The 21,642-nt window shown below is 60.7% G+C and overlaps 1 protein-coding gene across 25 annotated transcripts in view; it reads left to right on the plus strand.

Moving 5' to 3' along the window:
• The window catches only part of JAKMIP3 (Janus kinase and microtubule interacting protein 3), a 113,798-nt gene that overhangs the window by 51,051 nt on the left and 41,105 nt on the right, over positions 1-21,642 (plus strand). For 10 of the 25 annotated variants that reach the window (XM_023241120.2, XM_023241124.2, XM_023241125.2 and 7 more), the window contains exons 3-9: positions 3,592-4,089; positions 14,444-14,659; positions 16,072-16,191; positions 16,741-16,887; positions 17,673-17,804; positions 20,198-20,233; positions 20,999-21,058. In XM_023241120.2, the coding sequence (XP_023096888.1) occupies positions 3,592-4,089; positions 14,444-14,659; positions 16,072-16,191; positions 16,741-16,887; positions 17,673-17,804; positions 20,198-20,233; positions 20,999-21,058 (1,209 nt within the window). The remainder of the gene's footprint in view (positions 1-3,591; positions 4,090-14,443; positions 14,660-16,071; positions 16,192-16,740; positions 16,888-17,672; positions 17,805-20,197; positions 20,234-20,998; positions 21,059-21,642) is intronic. The other 15 variants (XM_023241122.2, XM_045040867.1, XM_045040868.1 and 12 more) reach the window with 4 other exon arrangements.

Genomic DNA, 21,642 nt, shown 5'->3' on the forward strand with positions numbered 1-21,642 from the left:
CACCCCCACCTCTGGGAAAGGCTGGCTCGGCCCCGTGTGGGACGCGGAGGTCTCGTCAGTGTCCACCCCCACCCCCAGCTCCAAGGTTTCTTCGAGGACTTCGGGCAGCACTGAACGCAGTTTCTCTCTGAATTAAACTTGAGGATGGCGAGGCCACGTGTGCTCCGTGGCCGGTGGGTCTTGTCGGGGCAGAGCAGTGGGAAAATGAGGAGACACCCTGGGATTCCTCAAGGAAAAGACGCAGAGCCCAGAGAGCAGGGCGGGACCGTCACGGCCACGGAACCGACCACGCAGGCACGGCACGGCCGTGGCAGACTGGGAGGGAGCGGGAAGCGTGGGGGAACAGGCGCTCTCGTCATCACGGCGGGCGGGCAGAGCGTGAACATCGCAGCCACTGTGTTCGCCCGACCGCCTGCCTCCCGCGGACCAAGTGAAGGAGTGATTATGGGATGTTCTCCTGCCATCCCTGGTTTCCTTGGCAACCAGATTCAGCGCGAGGGAGCGGAGGCGCCGAAGCCGCCAAGAACTGGGACAGAAGCCCCGCGTTTGAGTTGGAAACCGCGTGGGAACTTCAGCGCGTTTTACCACGTGAACGGGGTCCACCGGGAAGGCCTGCCACGGAGACCAGCCCGGAGCAGGGAGCCGCCCGGGGCCCGGGCCGTGACTGGAATACCATTTCCCATCGCAAGAAATCAGGGCGACTGGAGGACAGTTGTGGGCAGGAGGTGAGCACGCGGGCCCGGGACGCTCGGCCTGGTGGACAGCAGACAACCGGGGTCACGGGGCGTCCGAAGGGCTCGGGGCCGCCTCTCACTGGCCGCACACGGGGTGCTCGGGGCGCCAGTAAGGGTGAGGCCAGCAGTGGTTGAAATCGTCAACTGTGTTTAAATCCCTTCTGAGGCCGACGTGGTCCCTTGAAAACTGGGCCCCTTGAAGCAATGGATCCAGCAGGCGTCCCGCAGCGTCGGGGGGACCAGCCACCCCAGATGCAGAAACCGCTCAGCCCCGGGACTCTGAAAAGGCAAAGCCGCAGCCCCGCTGGTCGAGAGCCCCAGCCACCAGCCCTGCCGCTGAGCCGCCCACAGCGCGTGGCCACGTGAGGCAGACTTTAATGAGGTCCCGGGAGGCTGCGGCCCGTCGGGGGACAGCTGTGGATCTCGGGGAAACATCTCTACGTGCTTCATTGGTGGAATAACCTTCTCAACAACGCACTATAAAGCTGTCGTGTGTTCCTGAAACAGGCCTGAGTCACGAAGGGCCCCCGGGGCTCAGGGTGCCGGCCACTTTGCTCACTGTGTCCGGTGCTGTGACCCGCTCCTGTGGCCGCTGCGAGGCTGCCGTGAGGCTGTCGCCAGCTTTCCATCAGCCACCTCTCCCCCACCCGCGTGCTCGGGGCCACGCGCCTCCCCGCCATCCCGCATCTCCAGTAGGGGAGACTCAGATGCCAAATGGGGAGGAGTTCGCAGGCTGCGCGTGGAGGGAGCTTCAGAGGAAGCCCGCTGCGGGAGACAGACGGGGTCGGACGGCAGAGATGGGAGCCCAGAACCGCAGGCGAGCGAGGCCGCAGACAGTCCCGGGGCGCAGAAGTGTCTCCTGGGAGCGCCCCGTTCTGCTTGTTCCTCTGTCTTCAGCGGCCGGTTCCGCAGCGGCCGTGGCCGGGACGCAGGTGCTGAAGGGACCCCGGCCCCGTTTGCTCCCTGTGAGCCGACCGCTCGCATTCTGAGGCACGCGGGGCAGGGTGCTCTGTGCGGGTCTGGGTGTTCAGCAGGCCCTTCGGGCGCTGGCAGACCGTCCCGGGGCGGTCACGGGCACCGGACGGGAGGGCCCCGTTTTCCCCCAGATGGCTTCGACGGTGGTCAGCACTAAACCCTGAACGTTTCTGGGACTCTCTCCTCCGCCCGCCCTCCCAGCTCCGACCAGCACCTGCTCTGAGTGCAGATTCTTGTTCTTTTCTCTGCTGGTTCCGTCCAGGAGGCCTTTCTGGCTCCACCAAGTCCAGGCGCGGGACCTCCGGCACCCGACCCTCGGCGTCCGCACCGCACAGTGGGGGCCGTGGCAGCCTCCCACGTGTGCTGACACCGCCCCAGAGTGGGCGCCCTCGAGAGTACAGATTACTAATCGCACCGCCCTGCCCCCAGACTGAGAACCGCTACCAAAAACCTGCTTTTCCATGTGTCCTCAGTTCAATTTAAACTGGAAAGAAGGGCAGTTCACGTTGGATGGAAAAGAAGTAAATACCCGTGTGCGCTAAGCTCCAACAGCCACCCCATTCTTTGGAGGAAACCCAGAGAGCTGGCCAGGGGCTCGCTCCGCCCCCTGTGCCAGTGTCAGGGGCATGGACGGCTCAGACAGGGCTCCGGGGCTGGAATTTCCTCCAGCACTGGGGGGGTCCAAGCCGTCCGGGGACACTTGCCCTGCAGGAGGGACGTTCCGTCCCAGAGACAGGGATGAATAAGGCACTTTTTGTGCAGGGGCGTGAACGGCGGGGTCAGCATGCAGAGGCAGGGCTGGAGACTGCAGGCAAGATTTGCAGACACTTGGGCAGGGTCCAGGGTCAGAGCTATCGCCCTGGGGGAAGAGCCCACAGTTGTTGGGGTGCCAGTGGCCCTGACGGGGGGGGGGCTGAAACTCCCCCCAGATGGCGTGGCCGGGGTTGTCCACCCACAGTGGTGCCCCTGGCTCTGCCTCTACTCTGAATGCACCAGAAGCAGAGAAGAGGGCTGGGCAGGGGCTTCAGCCCTGCAGACTCCTCCTCCCGCAGAGAGGGTGGCAGGAGGTGGGTGTGAGACCTGGCTGCCTGGAGTGGGGAGCGGGGAGGGGAGCCAGCTCTAGAGCTGGGGGTTGGGGTTGGATGGCTTGGGGGGACAGCAGCCGAGGACCATGGCCCCACATGAGGTGCTGTGGATGGGGATGCAGAGTGGAGGTGGGGTGGGAGGGGCAGGCTGGACCCAGGGCAGCTTAGCCTCTGTTTCATCCCGTGTTAGGTTCTGAGCACCAACTTTGTACCACATGTGGGTGGTGTGGTCATTGAGCCAAGGGTGAAGTTCTAGATAAAAACAAAAGATTCGGTAAAAAATCCAAGTGATTCCAAAAATCTAGACGTTACGCGTCATCTAGACAGAGTGCGGCGGCCTGGGTGGGCCTCCCCGTTGGCCAAGACCGTCACAGAAGGTGAGCGTGACACCCTTGTCGTGGGGCTGGAGGGTCGTGCCCGAGGGGCCTCCCGCGCCCTCTTCCCGGTGGTTCACCGGAGAGGCGGCCGCTGGGCCCCCTGCACGGCTGGGCCTGGCCACGGGGGAGACGACAGAGCACATCTGTGTGCGCCCACGTGTCTGTGACCTCACCCTCCAGGCTCGCGGTGTTGCCAGCCTCCCGCCCCTGCGGACGCCCACGGGTGCGTGGTCCCACCGCCCGCGGGCAAGGCTTGACTCGGCCTCCAGTCCGCACGTCAGGGAGACATTCTGGAAGGGAAGACGGCTCCTGGCCTGGCAGGAAAGAACCCCGGAGGTCCCCACGCGCACCCGGCCCCCGGGGCCCGCGGCGGCAGAGGCGGCCTCCGCAGCAACACGCCTCCGCGGTCTTGTGTTTCAGGTGAGCAGGGTGGAGAGGGAGAAGAACCAGGAGCTGAGGCAGGTGCGGGAGCACGAGCAGCACAAGAGCGCCGTCCTGCTCACCGAGCTGAAGACGAAGCTGCACGAGGAAAAGACGAAGGAGCTCCAGGCCGTGCGGGAGGTGCTGCTGCGGCAGCACGAGGCCGAGCTGCTCAGGGTCATCAAGATCAAGGACAACGAGAACCAGCGGCTGCAGGCGCTGCTGCACGCGCTCCGCGACGGCGCCCCCGACAAGGTCAAGACCGTGCTGCTGTCTGAGGCCAAGGAGGAGGCCAAGAAGGGGTTCGAGGTGGAGAAGATCAAAATGCAGCAGGAGATCTCTGAGCTCAAGGGGGCCAAGAGGCAGGTGGAGGAGGCGCTGACCATCGTGATCCAGGCCGACAAGATCAAGGCCGCGGAAATCAGGAGCGTGTATCACCTCCACCAGGAGGAGATCTCCCGCATCAAGAAGGAGTGTGAGCGGGAGATCCGCAGGCTGGTACGTGCTGCGGGGTCGCGGGGCGGGGGCTGCTGGCGGGGCCTGCTGGGCGTGGGGGGATGTGGGGCGTGGGAGCTCACTGGATCCAGAGGGGTGAGACCAGAAGCCCCCGGGGAGAGGTCCTGGGCCTCCAAGGCCGTGCTGGCATCGATGCCTGTGCACTACCTGGGAAAGCATCCTCTCCGTCTGGGCCGTAGCAAGCGCGTCTCGTCCGGTCGGAAGGGCCAAATGCTGGCAGCTGCCTCTGGGGCGTCCGAATGGCTCCAGGGACCGGCTGGCCGTGGCCGGCACCCGTAGACTCCATGTTGTCAGAGACCCAGAGCTAAGAAGTTGAAGAGAATGGTCAGGGTTTGTGAGGGGTTGTGCCTGACCCCCCCTCCCTCCCCCGGGAACCTGGACCTCCTCCATGCTTTTGGGGGAACACCGCTCGAGCATCGAGCCCTGGGTCGCCTGTCAGGGGCTTCGCCAGGACCCAGCTGGCTTTGCCGCCCATCCCACGGGGGACCCTGGGGGTCCCCTTCATGGGATCAGCAATCTTTCCAGCCGGCACAGCTGTGCACCCAGGGCACCTCTCCCTACTTCGGGGGGCTCTGATTTCCAGACACTGCCCCCAGGCTGTACCGCTTCCCAGATGGGGCGTGGCCCTTGTCCGGACCGGTGGCCCTGAGGTGAGCACAGACTTGTGAACCACACACAGCGCTGCCATGTTGTGCACGTGGGGGCCCTGAACTCTCCCAACCTGGAGGGCCCCCTCCTTTCCCAGAGTGTCCCCTGTTCCGGGTACCCCCCAGACGACTCTAAGCCATGTGTCGGCACCTCCTTGAGCCACCGAGGACCTGGCCAAAATACCACCTCTGAGCAGTAGGGGGTTCCTCACGTGACAGGATGGCCCCTCGGCTCCTCTTCTGCCCCAGAGAGGAACGAAGCCAGTGCCCAGGCTGCTCAAGGAAGGAGGGGCAGGGCGGTCAGTACCCGATGCCCAGTTCCAGGTGGACCCTGTTCACCTCCATGGGATTCACTGTGCACAGGCCAGTGGCCCCATCTCCTTAGCTCAGGACCTGTAACAAAACTAGCAGGTCCCTTGCGGGTCCCTGTGGGTCCCTCACCCCTAGCGTGGATGCCCCGGAGGCAGCTACGGGCAGTGCTTCTAGCCGATTCTTCTGGAGTCTGTTCCAGCTTCTCAAAAACATGCTTAAACGTGTACTCCTTGAAACCTCAGTTTCCACTGTGCTCCCGCCTCTGCCTCGATTGTCCTGGCCAGCTCCTGTTGTGGGCCAATTCACAATGGCGTGGGCAGTGTCAGGGGAGAGCCGGGGGTGGTGACCACAGAAGGGGCTTGCTGGGGCCCTGGAGAAGGGGCGGGCGGCGACCACGGGACCTCCGGACACCTGGAGGGCCCTGCCACAGCCAACTCAGCACAGTCGGGAGTGGGGAGCATGGGGCCATCCTCCTGGGGGTAATTTGGGGATAAGAGAGGGTCCCGTGGGACACTTGGAGCTTTACCTTGGCTTAAGTGAATCACCGTTTGCTTGACTGTTGCAGTGTTAGCGTTACTCACAAAAGACCCACAGTGACCCCTGGTTCTATTACCTTTGTTATACGTACTTTGGTTTTCCCCGGAATTAACTTTCTAAGTGCCTATTCTAATTCACCCCGGGATTTCCAGTAAAATGCGCCTCTGCTGTGAGCACGGTGAACAATGAACGATCAGTCCACCCATTGACCTGGTTTCTGAGACACCCCTTCTGGAGCCCTCTGCCTGCCGGCTGCCCCTGCTGCCAGCCCCACCCTCCTCTGCCGTCATCCTGGGAGCCCCTCTTCTCTCCTGGGCTAGATTCCTCCCACATCTTCCTCTTTTCTTTTTTTGGAAAAAAAAGAAGCCAAAATTTTATTTATGTTTATTTATTTTTGAGAGAGAGAGAGAGAGAGAGAGAGAGAGACAGAGCATGAGTGGAGGGGAGGGGCAGAGAGAGAGGGAGGGGCAGAGAGAGAGAAGACACAGAATCCGAAGCAGGCTCCAGGCTCTGAGCTGTCAGCACACAGCCCGACGCAGGGCCGAACTCACAAACTGCGAGATCATGACCTGAGCTGAAGTCAGACACTTAACCAACTGAGCCACCCAGGGGCCCCCTTCCTCTTTCTTGATCAACGTACTTTCTTATTTCGGAGGAACACATTCTCCAATAGCTTCCTGGAAACAGAGAGGGTGGAGATCAATGTTGTAAGACCCTGTGTGTATGAAAGTTTATTTTTTTTATTTTTATTTTTTAAATTTTTTTTCAATGTTTATTTATTTTTGAGACAGAGAGAGACAGAGCTTGAATGGGGGAGGGGCAGAGAGAGAGGGAGACACAGAATCGGAAACAGGCTCCAGGCTCCGAGCCATCAGCCCAGAGCCTGACGCGGGGCTCGAACTCCCGGACCGCGAGATCGTGACCTGGCTGAAGTCGGACGCTTAACCGACTGCGCCACCCAGGCGCCCCATGAAAGTTTTATTCTACCCTCACACTCGATGCTCTAACTGGGAAGGGAATTATAGGTTGGAAAAACCTTCCATTGGGAGTTTGAAGGTATTTCTGCATTGTCTTTTAACTTCTAGCGTTGCCTGAGGAAGTTGGAAAACATTCTGGTTCCTGAACTTCCTGTGGCCCCGTTTCACTCCCTGCTGCCCCCTGAAGCTGCAAGGTTCACCCTGTGCCCTGAGCCCTGCACCCTGAGCCCTGCACCCTGAGCCCTATGCCCTGCGCCCTTTGCCCTATGCCCTGAACCCTGCACCCTGCGCCCTCAGCCCTGCAGGGTTCGCCCTGCACCCTGAGCCCTGCACCCTGAGCCCTGTGCCCTGAGCTCTAAGCCCTGTGCCCTGAGCCCTGTGCCCTGTGCCCTGCACCCTGAGCCCTATGCCCTGTGCCCTGAGCCCTGTGCCCTGAGCCCTGAACCCTGAACCCTGCGCCCTGAGCCCTGCGCCCTGTGCCCTGAGCCCTGAGCCCTGTGTCCTGAGCTCTAAGCCCTGTGCCCTGAGCCCTGAGCCCTGCACCCTGAACCCTGCACCCTGTGCCCTGAGCCCTGTGGGGTTCACCCTGCACCCTGAGCCCTGTGCCCTGAGCCCTGTGTCCTGAGCTCTAAGCCCTGAGCCCTGCGCCCTGAACCCTGCACCCTGTGCCCTGAGCCCTGTGGGGTTCACCCTGCACCCTGAGCCTGCACCCTGATCCCTGTGCCCTGTGCCCTGAGCTCTAAGCCCTGTGCCCTGAACCCTGCACCCTGAGCCCTGAGCCCTGTGTCCTGCGCCCTGAGCCCTGAGCCTTACACCCTGAGCCCTGCACCCTGTGCCCTGAGCCCTGCGGGGTTCACCCTGCACCCTGAGCCTGCACCCTGATCCCTGTGCCCTGTGCTCTAAGCCCTGTGCCCTGAACCCTGCACCCTGAGCCCTGTGTCCTGAGCCCTGAGCCCTGTGTCCTGCGCCCTGAGCCCTGTGCCCTGAGCCCTGCGGGGTTCACCCTGCACCCTGAGCCTTCACCCTGTGCCCTGTACCCTGTGCCCTGAGCCCTGAGCCCTGTGCCCTGTGCCCTGAGCCCTGTGCCCTGAGCCCTGAGCCCTGAGGCCTGTGTCCTGAGCCCTGAGCCTTGCACCCTGAGCCCTGCACCCTGTGCCCTGAGCCCTGCGGGGTTCACCCTGCACCCTGAGCCTTCACCCTGCGCCCTGTACCCTGTGCCCTGTGCCCTGAGCCCTGTGTCCTGTGCCCTGTGCCCTGGTGGTGATGCACCTGGTGTATTTGTTCACCCACCACACCACGTGGTCGGGAGCTTTTCTAACTGGAAACTCAGTCACTGGCTTGGGAAATCTCGTGTGATTGTCTCCCCTACCGTCTTCCTTCCGACGTCCCGTCAGTACAGCACTGGGCCTTTGAGCTGGCGCCCCAGGTTTCCCGTTCTCCCCTCTGGCCTGGCGTTGGCTCTGATTTCTGGGAGGTGTCCTCAACTCCGTGTCCTAATTTTCCTACTCAGGCTTTTATTTCTGCCTCCATACACTGAATCCTCCAGCATGTTCCTTCTCCGTAGCCTTCCCGCATCCTCGGAGACGGAAGGCCCCTCGTTTCTTTGAGGTGGTGCTGAAAATCGGCTCTGAAAGCGTCTTCTTGTGCTCCTTCCCGCCGGAGGGCGTCCTTGAGCGCCAGGGGGCCTCGTGGGTCTCACTGTAAGGTGGACTGGAAGAGAGTCTGTGTCACGAGGGGGACTTTTCTTGACCTTTTGGGTTTTTTTCCCCCCTGCAGAGGAAGTTGAGTCAGGGCGATAAGGCCAAGGAATGAAACTGAAGACATGGGGCCGGAAAGGAAGAATTAAAACATCTTTCTTGCAGGTGCCGTGACCGTAGGGAACCCTAGGGGATTCACCATAAAGCCGCTAGAACCACTGAAAGAGTTCAGCAGGTTTTCAGGATCGAGATCAATCTGCCAAGATCAGTTGTATTTTCAGGCTCGACAGACAACCTGTCCAGAATGAAGTTTGAAAAACGTCCCCCCCACAAGGGCATAAAGAGAATAAAATACGTGGGAGTAAGTTTAACAAAAGATGTGTGGGACCTGCACCCGAAACCACAACACACAGCTGAACAACACGGAGGGAGGTGTAGATACACAGACCTTCCTGCCCAGGCTCAGGAAACTCAGTATTGCTAAGATCCAGTTCCCCCCGAATTAACTTAAAGGTCACAGCCGCGCCTGTCGGCATCCGGCCGCTCTCCTGCAGGCGTGGACAAGCCGGTCTGAAAACTCTAAGGCAGCAAGCGCCTCTCCCCACGGGCCATGTGCTGAGGGGTAGCGTCACCTGATCTAAACCTTTCAGGTTTTCTAATTTGTCCGTCCTTTCCTGTGGGGCCCGTGCTTGTTGGGTCTTGTTTGAGAAATGCTTTTATTCTGAAGCCACGAAGCTTTATCTTTTGGAAACCTTATGGTTTGCCTTTTGTGCGAAAGTCCTTGCCCCAAGCTCATGTGTGCGCGTGGGTGCACATGCGTGTGTATGTACGTGTGTGCATGTGTGCGTCTGTGTGCATGTGTGTGTGTGCATGCGCGTTGTAAGGGTCACCTCTGTCAGGCAGCGCATGTCCCCCGGGGCAGGGGCCATCTGATGGCTCCCCTCCGACCCCTCCAGCCCGTCGTGCGCGAGCTGACCCAGCTTGGTAACCGTGGTGACGTCTGGAGGGCGGGTCTCCTCTCCTCGTTCTTCTTCCAGACAGACTTGACTCTTCTTGGGAGTTTTTCAAACTCCCACAAAAACCTCAAAATCAGTTTCCCTAGATTAAAAACAAATAAACAAAAAACCCGCGGGGATTTTTGTTGGGCTTATGTCCAATCCCTGCTTATGCCCAAACCGTTAAAGGGTACAGTGAACACACGGCAAAAATCCTATTTATTCATGAGGAAACAAATAAAATGTTGCCACCAATTCACACGAGGATTTGATCTGAAGAGATCTGTGTCCCTGCCTGGCAAAGCTCCCTTGCGGCCCTGGGGACAGGAACCGTGCGTGTGTCTGTGGACAGCAGCATTTGGAGTGCCCACCGTCTCTCGGGCGAATGTCCGTGCTCATAGTCATTAACAGCCCAGAGACCCCCCCCACCCCAGGCCCAGGTGTGCAGATACGTCCAAAGTATAACACAAACGTGAGCTGGTGTGGCTGGTGCGAGGGTGCGGCCGAGTGTGGTGTCCAGCCTGGGGGGTTGGGGGCAGCCTTGGTTGGGAACGGGTGACCTGGGGACGTTTTTGGACAAGGCGCCCACAGTGGGGCTGGGAGGAGGGTGGAACAGAGGTGGAGGGTGGAGGGTGGAGGCCCAAGGCGCCTGTGCCCAGCAGACCAGGGTGGGTCTGGGAAAGGTCCTGGCTTGAGGGACGGGCCAGCTGGGGGCTGTCTAGAGGTGGGGCCCAGCCCGGAGGCACAGTGCACGGCCAGGCCCCTTGGTCCAGGGGGAGGACGGCAGCCTCCCGGGCCCTGGCAAGGAGGGAGGACATGACCTCAGTCCCAGGACAGCGCAGCTCTGGGTGCGTAGAGGCTCGCGGTGTCGGCCCAGGGTGACGGTGGCCGGATCTTTCAGGGCTGCCCCCGTGGAAAGGCCCCGATGCTGTCACATGTGAGGATCCTTGACAATCCTACTTCCTTAACAGTCAGGTGGAGTTTGCTGTGGCTCTGGCTACGGCCCCGGCCCGTTCCGGGGTGTGGCACCGCTTCTCAGGGCCTGGGATGCAGGTGTGGAGGCCCCAGAAGGCCAGGGGACAACCGGTGCCCAAGGCAGCGCCGGCCCTTGGGAGAAACCGCTAGCTGGTGTGCGGCCCCAGGGCTGGCGCTGGGACCAGGGTGTGTGAGAGCGGCCGGGAGCCGTGCACAGGTCCGTGGACAGACAGGCTGGCGGCTGAGCAAGGCCGGTCCTGGGACGGGGCGCTGCGGCCGCGGGCACCCTGCCCAGGACGCTCGGGAGCGCGCGTGGAGTTCTCTGGTGACAATGTTCCACGCGTGGCAGACGCCCTGAACAAGGGGGGCTCTGCTGAGGACTCTGCTGGTGGCAAACCTGGGGCCTGAGTTTCCCCTCCCTCCCCCCCCCACGCCCTGGGGCAGGTCTCACTGGCAAGCTGGCTGGGGGAGGGAGGGAGCTGGGAGGGAGTGGATTTTAGCAAGTGGCGGTGGCCACTTTGTAAAGGCCAGGACGACCCCCAAAGCCAGGGGGTCCCCTGCAGCTATCTGCTCACACTCGCTGGCACCCGGGCCTGGCCACTGCCCCCTTCCCCACCTCCAGCCCTCGTGTCCTCTGGAACGTGGCTCTGGGTACTGAAGGGAGGCCGTGGCTGTCCGTGGCCATCTGGCCTGGGGCCACCCTGGTGTGATGGGGCCCCAGCAGCAGGGCTACAGCTTGGCTTGGAGCAGAGCAGAGTCTGTGACAGTTAAGTCCCTGTCTTGACCCGAAGACCCTAAGTCCCGGCTGGAGGCGTGGCACCCCGTGGGGGTCACAGAGGTGTCAAAGAGAAGCCACCTGGAGGGAAGCCAGGACACGGGCAGGATGACCACAAGCACACTGCAGACAGAGCCAGGGCAGGGCTGGGAGCTCCAGGGGTAGGAGACACCATGAGGTCGGGACTCAGCCACGCCCTCACCTTGCTCCTGTCACCCGAGGGACCAGAGGTGTGGCTCCAGGGACACATATCAGATTGCCCGGGGCGGGGGCTGGGGGTGGATTTCAGGAGGTAACTGTGGGTTGAGAACCTCCCTGGTGAGGCCCAGGCCTGCAGGGGCACCTTGATCTCACAGAAGAGGAGCCTGGAGCTTCAGAAGGTGCTAGAGCCAACTCCTGTCCCACAGTGCCCCTGCAGCAGCCAGGTCAGGGAGGGGCGGGATCCTGGTCGCATTTCCCCCCAAGGCAGAGTCAGTTTGTTCAGGGCTGTGCTGGGCGGGGAGGGGGTGAGGCGCTGGGTCCCTGGGGCAGCCGTGACTACTGAACCCGGGAGGGATGTCTGTCTGGCACAGGCAGCTACGGCACACGTCAGTCATTCACACGCTCAGTCAGTTACTAGAAGTTCCATAAAGCCAGACAAGGAGAGGCAAAAACCGATTCTGGCTTTCTCACGGAAGTCTGCGAGGCGTCGTCCCCTCCCCACCCAGGGTCTGGAGCAGTGATCAAGCCCCAGAAAAGATCGCTGTGAAAGGAGACCACGTCCTCCTGGAGCGCTGCTCGCTGGGGGAAGGGGCCCGCTCGCCTTGGTTCCCACGGAGACACAGACTGGCGGCAGCGTGTGAGAGGCCGACTCTGGCGGAGCCTGGCAGGGTCTGGGCAGGGGTGAGCTTTCAGAGGGGACGTTTGCAAACACAGAGGCGACACTGCGTCACAGCCCCCCGGCTGGGTCCTAGGCAAGGTGGGTGACGGAGAATTCCAGCCACCGGGGCCAGACGCTGCCAAAGAACGTTCGTTCGCTGGCTTCTTTGCTCTGTGAGGAGGGTTCCTCCCTGGAGCAGGTGCAAGGCCAGGGAGGGTCCTGACGGAAGGCCACCCCTCAGGGTCCCTCGCTGCAGTTCCCAGGTGGGAGCGGCCACAAGGGTCCTGGGGCTGGCGCTTGGCACCGCGGGACAGAGGCTCTACCGTGCCTGCCCCGCAGTCAGCTGGCGTGCTTTTAAATGCGGGCTCCCAGGCTCCACCTGGCGGTTCTGGTTCTGTGCATCCCAGCGGAGCCTGCTCTGTCCTGCAGGGGGGGGAAGGGGGGTGTCAGGCGGTGCAGGTCTCCCCCCACCCTCCACAAGGCCCTTCTGGCCTCAGCATCCTCCCACACACCCCTTCCCCAGGGACCCACCCTCCCAAGGTCTTCCCCTGGTTTCCGTCCACCTTCTGTAACTTGGAGAGAGGGAGTGCAGGGTTGGGCATGGGGAGCTCCTGGGGGTAAGGGGAGGGGGAGGGGTGTGGGGAGATGGCAGCGTGGGGGTGTGGAGGGTTGGAGGTGTGGGAGCTCCTGGGGCTGTGGGGGGGTGAGGGTGAGGGGGTGCCTCAGGGGGAGGAGGGGTGCAGCCCCCACCTCCTGCACCGCCCACCCCCACTTCCCTGGCCTGGCTGGGTGTTGTATTTGAATATGTGCCCCAAGTCGGAAACTGCTCCTAGAAGTGAGGGGCGGGCCCCACACGACCCGGCAAAGCTCTTTCTGTGTCTCATATGGCATCTGCACCGAGCGCCCAGGCTCCCCTCCACCAGTGGGCTTTCTGGGTGGAAGGGGGTGGCCTCAGCATCTCCTGCCAACGGAGACTGAGCGCAGAACGTGCAGAACCCCATGTTCCACGGAGACAGTCACTGACCATAAAGTGACTTCCCCCCTTTCAAAAGTGAAATCGTGCCCCTCTGCGAGTGCACGTTTCCTCGAATTCCCTTTGTGGGGGGACCCCCTCCCTTGGCTGCAGCACGTGACCTGTACGGGTGACTTCTCAGGGAGGTCTGCGTTTTGGTCCAAACTGTCGGCTTAAACACCTCATTTAAGTGGGATCTTTGTGTAGAGACTCTTATCTTCCTGTTTTCTATGAAAGAAAAACGGTTTCTAAAGTATCCGTGTGTGAGTGTAAACGTCAGACCCAGAATACAGCTGCTTATTAATATGATTTTATTTTCCTGGCCCCTTTGTTTTCACTAATTGAGTGTGTTGCCTCTTTCCGCATTTCTGTGTGCCTGAGTAAATGGGAAGTTGGCAATTAAGGATTTCTTTTATTCTGTTCAGTTCATCGCTTGCCTGTGAATGCTGTGATCTGGGCTAATTAGACATCTCATCGCTTTGTTCCTAAGCTGACTTCAGCAGATGGCTGATTTATTAGCTTATTTAGCCTAAAACAGCAAGTGAAGCATCGAGGGGTCCTATCCTATTCTGTTTTGAAAATATGTTTTAAACTGGGTCTGAAGAATGGGTAGCAGTGGGGTCTGTCCTGCCTCCCGCCCTTTGGCAGCCCGGACGAGGGCCTGGGGGGCAGGTGGCTGCTGTGGGGGCTGAGCGCTCTAGGGGCAGTGGGGAGGGCTGCGGGCCCCTCACAGCCAGGAGCCCGAGGGCATGTGGAGGCCTGGCCAGATCAGAGGCTCCTGTTCTCCAGGCCGGAACCTACTTGTCCAGAGATCCCTCTCCTCCAGGCTTTGGTTCACAGCAAGATTAATTACAAATGCAGCTTTGCCGGCAGACAGTGGGGCAGCAGCTGGGCTTCCGTCCACGCCTCGGAGCAAGGAGAGGCTGGAGGCAGGATAAGTGTGTGGGCTCCAGCCCCTTCTGGGCCTAGTGCCCCTCAGAGAGGGGAGGAAAGAGGCAGTGAGGAGCTCTGCTTCTCGTGTCCACAGCCTGCCTGTGTGCAGACGGACCTTGCTGCTCACAACCCCTGCTGATGGGGTTCAGGGAACCCGGGGAATCCCCCTGCCATGCCCAACACGGAGCTGGAGGGGGCCTCGTGGACCTGCCAGACAATGCCAGCCCCCGGTGGCCGCCTAGGAGCCCCCGCAGGCCAGCACCCAGGAAGGTGGTCCTGCCAGAGCACAGGGAGGCTGGGAGGGCTGCACAGGGAGGCTGGGAGGGCTGCACGGAGTCTAGGAAGGAGTGTGTGTCAGTTGCATGAGCTCAGACTGACCCAGCAGAGCAGAGCCCCACCCGGGACCGGGGAGTCCCGCTGCGGCCTGAGCGGTGGGGCTCTCGGTCCAGGGCTACCTGCTTTGCTTCCTTCCGGTCTCAGAGCCGGGAGACGCTGGCGGGGCTGCTGCCGTGGGGACCCTCCCGATGCTTGTTCGTAGCTCTGCTCCATCTGTTTCTATGGTAACCGCAGATCTGTACTCTGCCTGCCTGTGTGATTGTGTTCTGTTCTCCTTGTAGATGGAGGAGATAAAATTTAAAGACAGAGCAGTCTTCGTGCTGGAGAGAGAGTTAGGGGTTCAAGCCGGGCATGCTCAGAGACTGCAGCTCCAAAAAGAGGCTTTAGATGAGCAGCTGTCCCAGGTCAAAGAGGCTGATCGGCACCTGGGCAGCCCCAGGCGGGAACTTCCTTACGCAGGCGGTGCAGGAGACGCCTCAGACCACTCGGGAAGCCCTGTAAGCACCTCCCCACGCTTTGCCTGGTGATCCAGAGTCACAGACAGACACCGCTGCACGTAGCTATGTGGCCCTGCTCTGGCAGCTCCCCAGGGAGTTGAGAGCCTAGGTCCAGAGTCCAGAACCAGAACCTCCTGTCCCGGGGACTGACCATATCTGCAGCCCACCAGCCAGACCCCGGACCCTTCGGCTTATCTGGCTCGGCTGGGAGGGCAGACAGACTTCCTTCCTTGCTAACGTGACACAGCACTGGCCGTCACTTGATCACCCTCCCGTGGGCCCCCAAGGCTTCAGGCTTCCAGCTGGAGCCCACCTGCAGCTGTCGGGATCCCCCGGTGGCTCAGGGCCCTTGCTTGCTGGTGCTGGTTCCGGCCCCGGGCTAGCGGGATGAGGCCATCTCCGAGCGCACGGGCTCCTGGCTCTTTACTCGCCCACATCCCCACCAGTCACCCCTCACCCGCTTTTTGTGTGACCATGCCACCTTTCTGCTGCTCTCCGGCCTGCTGTGACAGCGTGGGGGCAGCCAGCAGCCGCAGGGCCGTGACATCATTCATTCGTCATCACTGCTCCTCATTCAGAGCCCTCTGGAGTGGTTCTGGGCAATCTGGGATGGGGGGGTGGGGAATCTAAATTCCATGGACCCTCAATGCGGGTCCTGCTGGGCCTGCTCCCTAGCCTCTCCTGCACCTGCTGAATGAGGAACCCTTCCTCAGTCCTTCCTGGACATGCATTTGTTTGCTCCGAGGACAAAAGGTTTGAGCTGAGCCAGCCCGAGGACAGCGACATTTCAAGAATAGAAAATGATTTTTTATAATCTTATTATAAATGGCTTAACTGAATTAAATCCTGCTCTGGCACTCGATAGATTGCAGTCAACTCCAGAGAGATTTTGAAACTGGATCAAAACGTTTTCACTGATTTTTGAATGAGGTTCCAGACGTTTCAAAAGTGACCTTTTAGAACCTCAGTGTGAGGGAGCACACTTCTTGGGAAACCGCCCTTTGCAAGCCTTCAGTTGAACTTCTTATCCTGTGCTCAGGTCACATTGCGAGGGAAACCGGCGCAGGGCGGACCCCCCCCCCCCCCCAGCCGTGGCCAGCAGCCCCCAGCGCGGCCCGGAGCAGCCACGCCTGTGGTGCCTGCATTTGCACGCCCTTGCCTGCCTTACACCTCTGCACGCCCCTGGACATTTCTGCTCTTTCCTTCTGTCCCCATTGCGCGGCCTGCGGTGCCCCCGGCGGTGGAGCCAGCAGTCACCTGCCCCGGGGGTCGGTCCGCACCCGCCCACCCGCCATGTGGAGTCACGGGCGCTCATGACGCGGAACCGCTTTGTTTTCCGTGGTGTGTTGGGATTGCAGAGGTTTTCACGTCTGTGTCTGCGAACAGTTATTTGCAGTTGATTTTTGTTTTAGGAACAGCAGTTGGATGAAAAGGACGCTCGGCGCTTCCAACTTAAGATTGCAGAGCTGAGCGCGATCATTCGGAAGCTGGAGGACCGAAATGCCTTGCTGTCGGAAGAAAGGAATGAGCTGGTGAGTGGGGGTCTGGGCCCTGCGGGTCTACGGCTGCGGTGTGGGGGAGGGGCAGGGGGCGCCCACTTCCAAAATTCCTTTTGGAGAGGAGGAACGACAGTTCCAAGGGCAGCGCTTGCGTAAGGCCTCTTGGCTATTCCAATAAAGCTTTATGAACAAAACCGGCGGGAGGGGGGCGGGGGGGGGGCGGGGCAGATGCGGGCCTCAGGCACTGGTTGGTTGATCCCGGTTTCTCATTACTGAGCAAAAGTACCCTCAGTCCTGTGTGTCATCTGGGATGAGTGAGGTCCTCACCCCTAGGTGGAGCCATCACGATTAGTCCTAACAGGCCCTGAAATTTCCAGGTGATTGTGTCTGAGGGTGAGCTTCTCCAAGAGCCCTGAAGGGTCACGGGCGGGGGAGTTTACTGCAGCTCTAATTGGCAAAATAGAGCCTTGGCCCCGGACTGTTTCCCTCCACTGTGGCCAAAACGTATTCTGGTCGGTTTGCCGACTCTGTTCAGGGACTGTTGGTCCCATGTCACACTTAAAATCGTGTCGTGTCTTTCAGTTAAAGCGCTTACGAGAAGCTGAGAGTCAATACAAACCGTTGTTGGATAAAAACAAGCGTCTCACTCGGAAGAATGAAGATCTGTCCCACACTTTGCGTCGGATAGAAAACAAGCTAAAATTTGTCACGCAGGAGAACATAGAAATGGTAAGAGGCCCTGACTGGTCCGTCAGGCCAGCGGGATTGCTCGAGAGCTCACCAGCAGCTAGCGACAAGCTCCCCCACTGCTCACACATCCCCGCGGGCCTTCCGGCCCAGGCCTGCTGGCTTCGAGAGGAGGGTCCGAGCACTGCTGGGGAGCGGTCCTGGGCGCCGCCTGGGGGAACCCGGCAGGGAGGTCACTGAGCAAGTCCGGCCCCAGCCCCAGGCCTGCTGCCGGGGTGTAACACGAGGACCTTGGACTGCCCCTGTTCTCACTCTGAAAACTCTCCGGCACAGATGGGGAGAGTCCCAGAACGCCTGCGTGGAGGGGAAGGAGTCGGCCGAGCAGCACCCCGCAGACCCCGCGTTGGGGGAGGCTCACTCCTGCACATCCACGGAGTGTGGGATGGTTAGCGGGTGTCTCCTGCGTCCCTTCCGTCCCAAAGGCCCCAGAGGCCGCGGGCGAGAGTTTAGCCAAAGAGTAATTACTCAGTACGATGTTCGGAGCGGGGTGTCCTCAGCACCCGGCTGCAGAAATGCCTTCTTCCCGCGCTGAGCTGGGAAGAGGCGGCGGGTGAGGGATGGCAGGCCGCTCACGCCGCCGCGTCCTGGGGTGCAGACTCGCCCCGCACGTGTCCCCAGGGCCCTGCAGCCCGCTGCCCCGAGGCCCGAGCAGAGGGGCCCCTGCCCCCCAGCAGACGGGCTGCGCGTGCCCGCTGGCAAAGAAGACCCCGTTCCCCCGTCGCCCGGTCGACCCCTCATCCACCCCCGCGGTCTGCTTGGCTTGGCAGAGACAAAGAGCCGGGATCATAAGGAGACCCAGCTCCTTAAACGACCTGGATCAAAGTCAAGACGAAAGAGAAGTTGACTTCTTGAAACTTCAAATTGTGGAGCAGCAGAACCTCATAGACGAGCTTTCTAAGGTGCCCGGCGTCCCCTCCGCGGAGCACTCGCGTCCCGCGGAGCACTCGCGTCCCGCCGCGCCACCCCTGTGCCCTCCAGCCTCCGCCCTCCCCATCGCCCTCGGCCCCGCCCCCTCATCTCTTTCCGCCCCGCCCCCATCCCCCTCGGGTCCCGTCCCTCCCTTATCCTTCCGCCCCTCCCCTTATCCCTCCGCCCCTCCCCTCATCCCCTCCCTTCTCGTCCTTTCCCTCTCCGCCCCTTCCCCCCCACAACCTCTAAGCCCTTTCCACTCCCTCGTCCCTGGGCCCCACCCTTCTCATCTTCTTCGGCCCCACCTCTCCCGGCTCCAGCCCCTCCCCTCGACCCTGCCCTCCCCTCCCCTCCCTCTGCCCCGTCCCTCCAGCTTATCAGCCCCTCCCCTCCACCCCTCCCGTGTCCCTTGGCCCCTCTCTTTCACTCTTTCTTTTTCTCTCTGCCCCACCCCTCTACTCCCTCAATCACATCCCTCCGTTCCCTAGGCCCGTCTTCTCCCCCTGGGCTCCTCCACTCCTCCCTCGGCCCCTCCTCCCCCACCCTCGGTCCCTCCCCTCCTCCTTTCCTAGGTCCTTCTCCTCCCTTCCTCGGCCCCTCCCCTCCCGTCTCCCTAGGCCCGTCCTTTCTCCCTGGGCTCCTCCCTTCCTTCTTCCCTCGGCCCCTCCCCTCCTCCCTTTGGTCCCTCCCCTCCTTCCTCCCTCAGCCCCTCCCCTCCCGTCCTCCTAGCCCCCTCCTCTTTCCCTGGGCCCCTCCCCCCTCTTTCCCTGGGCCCCTCCCCTCCCCCCTCCCTTCGGTCTCTCCGCTCCCGGCTCCCTAGGCCCTGCCTCTCGCCGTAGGCCCCTCCCCTCCTTCCCTCGGCCCCTCCTCTTTCCCTGGGCCCCTCCCCTCCTCCTTCCCTGTTCTTCTCCTCCTCCTCCCTTCGGTCCCTCTCCTCTTTCCTCCCTAGGCCCCTCCTCTCTCCCTCCGTCCTTTGCTTCCTTCCTTCCTCAGCCCCTCTCCTTCTCTTTTCCTCGACCCTTCCCCTCCTCCCTTCGGTCCCTCCCCTCCTTCCTCCCTCGGCCCCTCCCCGCCCACCGGGTCCTTGCATTGGGGAACCCAGCAGGGGAGTCCTCCCGGCCCTCCCTAGGGGCCCCGCTGTCAGGCCCCAGCGCTAAAACTGCGTGGTCCCCTCCTCGCTTTAGACCCGGGGTTTCAAAGGCAGCAATGCCGCAGTGTCAGCTCCTGGGACCCCGGGACAGAGCAGCACGCCTGGGGGCTAGCTCGCTTCTCCGTCTGAAGGCCAGAATCCAGTCAAGGTGCGGGCAGGGCCCCGCTGCTTCAGGGAGCGCCAGGGCGGGGTCCGTTCATCGCCACCTCTCCTCTCTGAGCTCCGCCTGTCTCCGCGGGGCCTGCTCTCTGTGTCCCTCCCGTTCTCTTCTCTCCTGAGGACACCTGCCCACCCTAATCCGGGATGGTCTCACCTCCAGAGCCCTGACTCAAAGGCGCTATTCCAGATAAGGTCCAGAGACAGGTTCTGGGCATTCCCCGGGAGGGGGGCCCATCCAGCCCTCTACACTGCCCTATCCCTGTGGCCCCTACAGCCACAGTACAGTTTTGCAAATAGTCCTGCATCAGACCCCCTCCAATTACCCTGCTTGGGGGCCTTCTGCTTCTTGTTGGGGTCCATTCAGATCTGTTCAGAGCAAGTGGCCTTGGTCATTCTGTGACCTCCAGGGGCATCCGAGGGGACAGTATCGTCTCTTGCTGGTGTGGCTTGTGGCCCAGAAGTGCTGGCCTGGCCTGGCTTGTTGTTGTTTTTTTTTTATTTTTGTTCCTGGTTTTTTTAGTAAGCTCTATGCCAGTCGTGGGGTTTGAACTCAAGACCTTGAGATCAAGAGTCCCATGCTCCATTGACTGAGCCATCCAGGCGCCCCAAGGCCAGTTGCCCCAAGCAACTTAAGTTGCTTCCAGAGTAGCAGGAAGTTGCCCACTGCGGGCTGCAGGATGGCGTCTCCCCAACACAGCCTTCTCTGGCCGTGCCTGAGAGTTGACCTCTTTATTCAAGCACACAGTGACCGTCGATGCCCACGATAATGAGAATCTATGGGGGAATATAGGAAAAGGAAGAAATCTTGGTCAATTACAACTGTACATTACTTCAGTTTCTGAAAGGAAGGTGACAGGACCTCAACCCTGAGCGGAGGCCCCTGGGCACTTCTGCAGGTTCACGGTGCCCTTGGGAGGTCAGCTTGGGAGGGAAAAAGGACCGCGAGGGCCAAGTCACATGCTCCGTCTCCAGGCAGTGGGAATCGGTAGAGGTTTGGGGCAGCCAGCAGGCTCGGGGTCTCCCGCAGGAGCAGGTCTGGGCCCCCAGTTCTCTAACGTGCTGTTCTCCCCCTAGACCCTCGAAACCGCCGGCTACGTGAAGAGTGTGCTGGTAAGTAATTCTCTCTCCTACATCCACGCCCATTTTCCAGGGCACTTGTCCCTGGGACCCCTGGTGCTGGTGGCTCCTTCCAGTCCAGACAAAGGTGGCTGTGCCCACACAGCACTCGCTACCTGCCCAAAGGCTTTGCAGCAGTGGCCGAGAAGCCCATCCATTAGGGTCAGATAGGTGCCCCACATGGCCTTTGGTGATGCCTGCAGGAGCCAGCACCCAGCTTTGCCGTCCCTGGGTCACCGCACCCCCACGGGTTTCTCCCCCACCGGCGTGGTCCAGCAGTCTAAGCGTGGCTGGCGCGTGGTCAGGGCCACGGAAACACCGTGTAGCTCCCTGGGGAGAAACGGGATTTTTGTCTCTGCAGCATCCTTCTCCACCTGTGCAGGGATGCCGTTTTCCAGACACCTGCTCAGACAGTGCGGAGCAGGGCTGGGCCACCGTCCCTGCCGTTTCCGGTTCCGGTTCCGGTTCCGGTGTGCGTGCTGCTCAGAGCCCGCCCCCTCCCCCCGCACACTCTGAAGGAGGCTTTGCACGCCTAACCCTAACCCCCCCAACGTGGGCCGTCACTCACTTCAGCCCAAGCGGAAGCCACAGGGCATCAGCGCCTGCAGCGTGATGGTCCTCCCTGAGGAGGGCCGTGTGTTCATGAGCATACAGCGTGCCCATCCAGAAAGCACCCTGCAAGTCCGTTCAGATGACCGCGCGGGAACATTAACTGAGCTGCTCAACCACTCAGAAAATCTCTTCCACTGGTTTTTGCAGGAGCGAGATAAGCTTTTAAGATTTCGAAAGCAAAGAAAGAAAATGGCGAAACTCCCCAAGGTAACGGAGACAGCACTGACGTGTGCACACACAAAACGCGTGTTTTTAAAAGCCACTTAACAGGAGTGAGTTTCTCTCTGGAGGTGAAAAGAAGATAATTTTATTATTTCCTTTTTATTAATGTTTATTTATTTGTTTTGAGAGAAAGAGTGCACGAGCAGGGGAGGGGCGGAGGAAGAGAGGATCTTAAGCAGTGGAACCCAATGCGGGGCTCGATCCCACGACCCTGGGATCAGGACCTGAGCAGAAACCAAGAGTCAGACGCTCATCAGGTTGCGTCACGCAGGTGCCCCAATAATTCTATTATTTTTTTAAGTTTATTTATTTTGAGAGAGAGAGAGAGCACAAGCAGAGGAGGGGCAGAGAGAGAGGGAGAGAGAATTCCACGCAGGCTCCACATTGTCAGTGCAGAGCCTGATGCTGGGCTCGAACTGACAAATCGTGAGATCTTGACCTGAGCCGAAGTTAAGAGTCACACACACACTTAACCGACTGAGCCACCCAGGCGCCCCAATTGTTTTTAAAAATCGTTACTGTACAATAACCAAAACGAACCCAAATCAATACAATGATTATAATTTTAA

Source organism: Felis catus, chromosome D2 (assembly GCF_018350175.1).
Source record: "Felis catus isolate Fca126 chromosome D2, F.catus_Fca126_mat1.0, whole genome shotgun sequence".
In the NCBI taxonomy this organism is placed as follows: Eukaryota; Metazoa; Chordata; class Mammalia; order Carnivora; family Felidae; genus Felis; species Felis catus.